Source organism: Fulmarus glacialis, unplaced genomic scaffold (genome assembly GCF_000690835.1).
Source record: "Fulmarus glacialis isolate BGI_N327 unplaced genomic scaffold, ASM69083v1 scaffold37604, whole genome shotgun sequence".
Classification (NCBI taxonomy): Eukaryota; Metazoa; Chordata; class Aves; order Procellariiformes; family Procellariidae; genus Fulmarus; species Fulmarus glacialis.
Window position 1 is genome coordinate 14,780 of NW_009208043.1, and position 9,437 is coordinate 24,216.

General features: G+C 47.4%; 1 protein-coding gene across 1 annotated transcript in view; it reads left to right on the forward strand.

The window, feature by feature from the left end:
* Positions 1-6,067, forward strand: part of OPHN1 (oligophrenin 1) — a gene marked incomplete at its 5' end in the record, with an annotated part of 17,969 nt that extends 11,902 nt beyond the window's left edge. The window contains 4 exons of the mRNA XM_009576353.1: positions 1,918-2,002; positions 2,351-2,409; positions 3,940-4,045; positions 5,821-6,067. Of these exons, the coding sequence (XP_009574648.1) occupies positions 1,918-2,002; positions 2,351-2,409; positions 3,940-4,045; positions 5,821-6,067 (497 nt within the window). The remainder of the gene's footprint in view (positions 1-1,917; positions 2,003-2,350; positions 2,410-3,939; positions 4,046-5,820) is intronic.
* Between the last annotated feature and the right edge of the window lie 3,370 nt (positions 6,068-9,437).

Consider the following 9,437-nt stretch of genomic DNA (forward strand, 5'->3'; position numbering starts at 1 on the left):
GCCCTCGCCCTCTCCTCCGCTGCCTGCGGAGCCGGCAGCTCCCAGCGTGCGGAGCGGGACTGCGGGAGCTCCCAGTCGAGCGGCGGCTGTGGCAGAGGGGCCATAGACGGCAGGGCTGCTTGCGCCATCGGGCACACGTGGCACGGGTTTGCCAGCATCGCCCGACAGTCGAGCAATGGCAAGAATCATTGCTCACCCGGCCATCATGACTCCTTTCCCTTGATAACAGCCTGTGTCCCCATTCTTACTTAGGCAGTGCAAATGAGAACCAGACCTGAAGGTTAGCACTCGGGAACTCGCCCGGCCGATGCTGTTCATGGGGAGGTGCCTTGCCCCAGCACGGCCACCTCCCAAACCAGCCCCCACAGACAGCTCAGGGGGACCCTTTTCCTCAGTGGGGTATCACAGAGAGTATACTGGGAAGGTGGCCTCCGCAGGGAGGCCATTACCCTGGTTTAAGGTTTTCACCTGGAAAGACTGGGATACCTTACTGTATGAGATGTATATGTTAGTAAGTCAATGTATGCATTTCTGCTGTAAGCCCTTCTGCGCACTGAATCTTGTATATCATACAAGCATGTAAATTGGTGGGTAGTCTTTATATGAGAAATGGTTAAACTCGCTGCAGCAGGTTGTTTTGCTCAGCGGCGTTGCTCCGGGCCGGGCACTCCGGGGCCGGGACCTGGCTGAGGCCATCGTGCCCCTGCCCCATGGTACGTGTGGGCCAGCGCAGGCAGCAAGCCCTGAGGTGAGCCCCGAGGGTTGGTCTCCCACATGCCCAAAGGCTGAGCCATTCTCGCCTTCCCGGCCCGAGGGGCTAGAGCACAGGGCAGAAAGTACGTTTACATTGATACCTGTGTGCCTTGGGCTCGCACCAGCTCCCTGCGCAGACATCTGATATTAATGTGGTATTCAAAGGCTTTTACTATTGTTTTTTAATATTTTTTACTATTGCTTTTACTATTGTTGTTGTTTATTAAAATGGCTGGTTTGTGCTGACGTATAGCTGTACCCGATTCCCATGCAGCCACAACTTCAGATGGCTATCCGGTTACACTTGCCTAAGATTTATTGCTTCTTGATTCTCACCCTCCCTGTGAGTAGTTCTGTGGTTTTCTCCTCTGAACCCTACCAGCGAGTGGCTTTTCATTTTATTTATATGCGTTGGTCTGGTTGACCACTTGCCACCCCACTGTGTATGAACTCATGATGGAAGGTCCAACAACACAGAAATAACTGCTGCAGAAGGATTTCATCCTGAACTTCAGTAAGGAGATAGATTTGATTTTTTTTTTTTTTTTCTTTTCCTTCTCTAGTCCTGTTTCTTTTTTAAAATAAACCATGCAGTTTATTTCTTCAGTCCAGCTGCCCCCCATCCTCCAACCATGTCCTTTACTTCATCGTACCACAGAAATTATGTGGTTGTTCGGTAAGGGTAGGCAGGAGCAAAGTGTACTTCCACGCTGCTGTGCCTCCTCCTCTGAGCTTCCTCCTCTCCATGCAGTGAGAGAGAATGTTTCCAGAACAGCCTTCAGGGGAGTAGCTGCGAAGGAGGGATTGGAGCTGGACACTTAGATTACTTTGGATATCAGAAAGCTTGTCTTGGATCTGTTGAAATGTGTCGTTTCTGCCAGTCTTGGCTGTGCTGGGAAAAAACAAACTACAGAGAATATGCCCTCCCTAACTTTTCACCACTGCTTAAATGTTACCTTCTGCTTCTTCTTTTGTCCCTCCTTAGCCTTTCCAAAATACTGACGCTGGTACTGTTCTGCTTTTCCCAACCGTGAGAATCAGTAGCTTTCTTTATGTGCTAGTGTAGCTTCGTTTGTCTCGAGAGCATACCCTCTCTGAGAGCGTGCTATTTATTAGCAACCTCAAAATGGACCTTATTTTAAAGCCATTTTGTTCTTCCTCCAGATCCAAAATGTCCAGGGGACGTGGATCTCCAAAGCGGCGATTGGGACATCAAGACGATTACCAGCTCTCTGAAGTTTTATCTCAGGTAGCACTGCAGGTCACACCTGCCCCAAGTGGGCAAAAGAGCTTGGGGCTGATCCAGGTGAAAAGCGGAGTGAGCAGCCAGATGTTAACATCCGGCTGTTGGAAAGGGCAAAGAAGTGACAAAGGCTTTGGGAAGATGAATGGATTTTTTTGTTGTTTTTTTGAGAAATATGTCTATACCCCATATCCTATGGGGAAAGCTGTTTGAGTAATACTGGCTGGGAGGAAGATGCCACCAGGAACCGGTGGTGCTGGAAGGCGAGCAGGTTTGCCCATCGGTCCTTCGAGATCCGTCACAACTGGGTCGCGCTGCCCTGCCGGAGCTCAGTTTTCTTTCTGGTTATTGCAGGAACCTGTCTGAACCCGTCATGACATACAAGCTCCACAAAGAGTTGGTCCTGGCTGCCAGTAAGTCCCACAGCTGCCCTGCCGACGGTCCCTAGCCCTGCCCTCCCCAACCAGTGTACATCAAAATCACTTGACAGAGCTCTACCAGCCTGACACCGGGGTGTCCGCCCACTTCCCCTTTCGAAAGAGGAGTGACCCTCTCTTCTGAGCGCTTAATTGTGCACGGGAGGCGGTGGTATTTCTTCCCTTCTTTCCTTTGCTATTGCAGTGCTCTTCCCTTTAACAGGGTTTCATGATCTCGGAGGGTCTGGAGAGCCAGGGGATGTCAACTAACCTGAAATCAGCACAAGTGTCCCAGAAGTATTGTTTCTCGATAGTATTAATATATTTATTTTAAAACCTGTGAGGGAATGGCATGTGCTGTTGCTACGCAGATAGATGGGTGCTCCCTTTAATTCGTGAAATTTGTCCTGCAATACTGAATTCAAAATGTCTACCAGTACATGAAAGACATTTTTCTGCTGCAGCTCTTGGGACTGAGCCACAGCCAGCATTAACGGAGGTTAGCCAAGTAACATGGGTATGCTGACAGGGCATCACCTGTGCTAAACTGGCCAGTCCTCGCCTGTTCTGTTGTTATAGCCATTTTGAATAAGCCATAATAATTCTGAACTGGCTTCATCCTCACAGCGTGTTGAGAGCCAGCATGCTGAGATGGAGACTAGAGGGATACAGGGAGTTGGTCATCTCCCTCAGCATGAGAGCACTGGCATTTGGAAATTTATGGCACACTCAGAAACACTTTGGATTAAAGCATCCTTCACACCCCCATGCCTCCTTGAAGTGAACGGGAGGGTAGGAGAACACCCGCCTCTCCTCAGTTTGGGCTGCTGGAGAATTAATAACACTCATTCTTTCTTGGAAAGGAAAATTTTCTACCCCCTACTGATTGTGCTCAAGCCCAAGATTTATTAGTTTCAGAACTGGTTAAACCAATGATGGCTGGGTATGTGCAAAACCATAATCCCTTCCCTACCCTCCCTCAGAAACTTGCACCATTAAGCTTCCCAGCTACCAAGATCCCACACTATTCTTTTCAAACCGAGTATTTTATTGTTTCTTGATTATTTATGCTTCCAAGGGTGACCTCTTTGGGTCAGGGACTCAATCTTTTTCCCTGCAGGACATTTTACCACGTTGTTCAGTGTTACAGCTATCTGGGCTGATAAGATACCCAGCAGAGAGGCCGTGTGTTCCCCAGGTGTGCTGGTGTGCGGGGCAAGGGTGCGAAGGGGAGTACCCGGCCATGCCCAGCCTGTTTCCCCGGCTGTGCTCAGAGGCAGAGTGCGACCCTGAGCTCCGTTTCAAGCTTCATTTCTCCCTCTTTCCACGTCATTTTGTTTCTCACAATGATTACCCTGTTGCTATGTAATCTCACTTTCCTTCTGCTTCTCATCGCCGGGTTTGGCCAGCCAGCCCTATGTTGCAGAAGGAACAGCTCCCACAGATTTTCTTTGGCTTGATCTTTCTCTTATGTATTTACTTTGAAAGTGGTGGGCACAAACTTTTCTTTGTGTTACTTCTTTCCAGAATCTGAGAACCTGGATTACAGGCTGGGAGCCATTCACGCGCTGGTCTATAAACTACCTGACAAAAACAGAGAGATGTTAGAGCTCCTCATACAACACCTCGTCAAGTAAGCAGACATTTTTCTCTAAAGCCAAAGTAAGGGGAATAATGGAATCAGCAGAACAAGCCTTTTTTTGTGGCAGGTTTGCAAAATTGTATCCACCATAGTCCCCCTAGGAATTTACATTTGGACTGCACAAATGGTATGATTATCCTTGCTACCCACTGCGTTAAGTGATGCTTCTCTTTCTAATTGCCGCTTTCATCCCCTTTCTGACAAGCACCAAGCAGGAAATAATTTTAAAATGAAAATACCCTCTGACAACAGAGCTATAAATTGTCACCTCTCACTCCAGTTAACAAGAACATTAGGTCTGGGGTTTGGGAATGGCTGTAGGACCTGTGCCCGTGGGCTGAACGTGAAGCATACTTTGGTTTTATCTCCAGCTCTATGGATTCAATGTCCTGAGCCCTTAGAGCAGCACAAAGGCTTGAGCGTGTCAGTCTCTGCTCTCAAGAGGCGTGTTGGATGCTTGATGGCACTGAGCAGTGCTGCTTCCACGTGCTTCCACCAGTGAGCCACTGAAAAAGTCTGTTACTTGATGATAATGGCACCAGCACTGCATTGGGAAATGGGTATTTTCCTGCCTTCTTGTCACACCGAATGCAAAGGCTTAGTGTGGAAGCTCTGCCCTCTCCACCCCAGGGAGGAGCAGGGGCACATCAGGGAGAGAAGCTTGTGACGAGCCATGCCGAAGCTCAAAAGCAAGGGAGCAATCAGTGTGCAGGTCAGGAAGGACCAGGGCTTGCAGAAGCAATGGCTTTTGTATGACAGGACTTGCTCTGGACCGTTGGAGAAGTCTTTTTCAAAACTAGACTGTTTCAGAAATAAGCAGGGCTGATCTGAGATTGTCACGTCCCGACACTCGAAGGGGAGTGCTTGGCCCTCGGTGCCATGCCCCCTCTTCGGGGCGAGGAGGGCTGGCTGGGGGATCCTGCCTGCCATCCGGTTCCAGCCTTTCATGCACACGTTTGTGTGGTTTTAAGAAACGTTTCTGCGTAAGTGGCAGAGCTGAGAGTGTCTGGCATGCAGTCCAATGAAGCTAACGCTGTACTCGTGGTCACTGTGTTTATTCCGTAAAGTGTTTACACTTAAATTCTGTTCCCTCTCCCCTCATGCTGACAGAAACCTCTTTAACACCAGAGCAAACCCAGAATTCATTACATGTCAGCATCAGAGTCTCTCTCCTCTGGTCCGCTTCTGGAAACAGGTAGTGCCCACCTAGGTGGTTAGTACTTCAGTCAACAATTGGTGCTGCTCCACAGGCTTGTGCGTTCCTCCAAAGCTTGAAGGCTGCTGGACAGAGAGAGCTCTGTTCTGTGAAAACAGTGGTTCTTTCAGAAAGAAGACGCTGTGTAGATTTATTGAAAACCTCCAGTTTGCTCCCTACATTCAGTCCTTCTCCTTCAGAGAGAGGAAGAATTAAAGCCAAAAGTCAGTTCTGGATAAACAGGATCTTCCGATTCAAATGATTTCTTTTGTGTATATGTTGCGCAGATGACTTTTGATTGCAGAGTTAAAAGATGAGCTAGGAGTGGGAACAGATCAAATAAAAATGCTGTCAGCATGTTGCTCTCCCAAACAGTTGTCCTCGCCAAACATGCATGTCATAGCTAGAGACATGTTTTATCTCTGGTAGGGCTGGGAAACAAATTCTGCTGAAACAAAATGAAGAAAATTGAATGACTGATTCCTACTGTATCCTTTTTTTATTGTGTGGAATAAGATCTGTTTGAAAAAACCAAACCAAACCCTATTCCTTCTTTCCCTCGTCTCCGCAGCATATGTGAGCACAGCCGAGAGAATCTGATGTCACCATCTAACATGGGGGTGATATTTGGACCTACCCTCATGCGAGCACAGGAGGACACCGTGGCAGCGATGATGAACATCAAGTTCCAAAACATAGTAGTTGAGATCCTCATCGAGCACTTTGGGAAGGTACAGGTGGCAGCCCCGGAGCGCCTCCACGCAGCTCCTGGCTGCTCCATCATGTTCATGCCAACTGTTGCTGTGGCAACCATGTAGAGCTCTGGCTCCTTTTTCTGGTGTCTTCTTAGGGGCTGGGATAGTTTTATATAATATACTCTTCTGAAATCCTTCAGAAGGGAACAAAAAGTGTAGCAGATATGTTCCTCACTGTTGCCTTTAGGTAGTTCCGAAGGAAACCCCGAGTCTAGGGATTTTTGCTTTTCTTTTTAAATAAGAGGAATCTTTATTGAAAAAAAACCCTATTCTATGCCTGGACATTACAGGACTTTACGCTTTTCTTTGCTGAAGACAGGACCTAGACCAGAGCATAACTGGTTTCAACGGGCATAGTCCAAGATGAGACGTTATACAACTATTAATACAGGTGAAAAAAACCCAAAGCAGACAAGTATTGAAAGGCTGATGAAAATAATTCAGCTGCGCATACAATCTGTCCGGATCCAGGTGTAGGGGATGGCGTGGGCAAGTCTGGGGAGGGGAGCTGCTGCCTGGGGTTGAGCTGTCAGAGAAGACTTCAGCAAGCGGCCGGTGCCTGTTGTGCTGGGGCAGTGCTCTGCACAGGGCAGTGCACCCTGGCGAGGGCTCCAGCAGCATTTGCCTTTCATGGGATCTTTGCTGAATATTTTTGTCTGAGAGCATTGCCTAAATGCACAATCTGCATTAGTCTGCTGTGGTGGGTGCTGAAGATGCACATGTAGACAACAGCTTTGTGTCGTGTGGCGTTTTGTCTCCTGATCAAAAGCAGAATATTCCGCTATCTTCTGTATTTGTGCTTTCTCCTCGTGATATCTGATATAATGGCTTAGCGTTTTCAGGGTGGCTGGAGGATGATAGAGCTGTATGTTAATATTTAAAAACTTGAGCAGTGTTTGCATTCAGATCAGCGTACCAGGGACCAGATTGCTCTCCTGATAACAGCACTAGGTTTGAAGGAGTGAGTTTGGTCCTTTAGCTTTTCATAATACTTTACAGAGTGTCCAAACAATCTCTTACGTCTTAGAGGTAAGGAAAGTTTGAAGCCATCCTTTAAAGGATGTTGTTTGCTGTAAGGAGGATGGAGTAGCGCTCCCAGCAGACAGGGCAGCACGCGTACAGAAGTGAAGCTCCCTTTTTGGGAAAGGAAGAGTAGGCCGAAGCTGAAAGAGCAGGGTTCTTGCAAAAGTGGATGTGGAGTCGGAGCAACCAAATGGGGACCAGATGGGTAGCGTGGGAGTCGGTTGTGGTGCTGAGGATTGAAACGAGAGAAACGGGATGAAAGAGCTCAGAGAGACTTTTGAGTATCCACACAAGAAGCTCATGAAAATCACAAGCCAGTTTCTTTGTAGTTCTCTGCAAACGCTTTAAATAAGTTCCCACAGCAAAACAGGGAATTTTTTGTGTGCTGGGGTCCTCGCACAACTTGGTCCAGAACTGAGCCTCTGTCATCCCCTCTTGTACAGCCTGCGGTGCAGGCTGAGTCAACACACAATTTACACTGCCACCTCTAAGAGCTAGAATTAAATCTTTAATTAAGGCAGGCATCTCTTCGCTTGATTTTAATTTCTTCAGCAATAAGGTTAAGTTAGTAACATTTATTAGATTGAGCTTGTAAGTTCAGCGTCAGCGCTGAAAGTGTTTTCAGCTCACACATGAGCAAACACTCTAAATGAGTCTGGAGGAAGAGAGGGTTATGGTTTATATAGTGCAATACGAAGACTCTAAGGACAAAGTAACTATTCATGAAGTCTTTGTGGATAATTACTGTTTCCACAGCTTATATTTCAGTGCCATGGTTAAATTAAATAAGCTGATTGCTCTGGAAACACCTTCTTCACTGTACAAGCCTGTCAATATCTTTGTACCTTCCAAGTTGTTTAACTTGGATTTTCATTTAGAAGGCAGAAGCAAAGCAGAAGCTGCACCCACGTCCTAAAGGGTAGTTTGCGGTGGGTTTTAGCATGGTTTTCACATGTTGAAAAGCATCTCATGAAAACAGCATTCTGTGGTACCTGTATTAGCATCCATGGGGAACTTAACACTTTTTTTTCTTTGAATAACAATATTGGACATTTGTCAATATGTAGGAATAAGGTTGATGTTTCCAGAAAATTGCCCTGCTGCAGGTAAACCTTTGCTATTTTAATAATACACGAGCTGCAGCTTTTAAATCACAGGCTGTTAATGTCACAGCAAATTCCTCTGAATCCAGGCAGGGGGAATGCACCAGACCTTGTATTCTGGAGTGGAGAAAATGTACTGCCCCTGCAAAGGGCAAAGCCCCTGTTGGCATTAAGCATCAGCAGCCACACCGTGTCACCGAATTGAGAAAGAAAAGCAGCTGAAATTACGAGATTGGGGCTTGGAGCTCGTTTGGGTCTTTGCCCTAGATGCCCCAAGAGGAGCCGCATGGGCAGCTGCAGAGCATGTTGTTCCTCCTCCCTTCATACAGAGTAGGGCAGACTAAGTCAGGAGCAAAGCCCGAGTACCAGCACACTGTATTTATACCGAGCCTGCTGAGTGAAAGCCTGGGCAGACTAGGCTAGGCGCAGCTCAGGTCTGACCTTGCTCCTGCGCTGGCCAGGCAAGAGAGGCGTGGGGAGCCCGGCTGCAGAGATGGCCGGTCCCCACCCTCACCGTGGTACACGGTACCTGGTCTTTGGGATGGAGAAGGTTAAAGTGAGGGCATGTTTTTCTCTCTCATCCCCCATCTTGATTTCCCAGAACTGCTTTTTGGCTGGGAGCAGAAAGAACATTTTTTTGGTTTAAATTACAAAAATGGCGTACTTAATCAAATCAGAATGTTAATTTTTTCATTTAAAAATTTTTCTGGGTGACACAATAAAATTGTTCTTCCATAACAAAGTGTGCACGGAGGGAGCAGTGACCCTGCTCGTCAGTTGGGTCTGGTGTGAGCTCTCATCGTCTGGGCTTGAGCCGTCTCCTGCCGACAGCCGGGAAGGGACCAGCTCCGTGTTCTCCCAGGACGGGCAGCACAGCACAGCCTTGGGTCTCAGCAGCCCATGCCACGCCGTCGGTAGTAATTCACTCTTTAAAGCCTGATATAAATTCAATTAATATCCATGGGAAAAACACAAGAGCAGTTGGTTTTGGTAGTGCTACACACTTCATTGTAAGCCAAGAGCTGAAGGGGTTTTTAGCATTAAATCTAAAACAATGCCATTTTGTTCGGGTGCTTTCTGTAGATTGTATCACCTCACTGGTGTGGAAATCTTGATGTTTCTCAGAAACTGTCAGCTTCAAAGCTTCCTTCATCTGCTCCAGGATAATTTGCTTCTACACATTTTGTCTATATTTGTGATTTTGCTGCATTAATTAGTTTAGTGCTGCAGTTGCTGCAGTGGGTGTGCAAGGTGCAGAGCAGGCAGCCTGTCTGTATGAAAGCCCACGGCAGGACACGTCTGTGGAG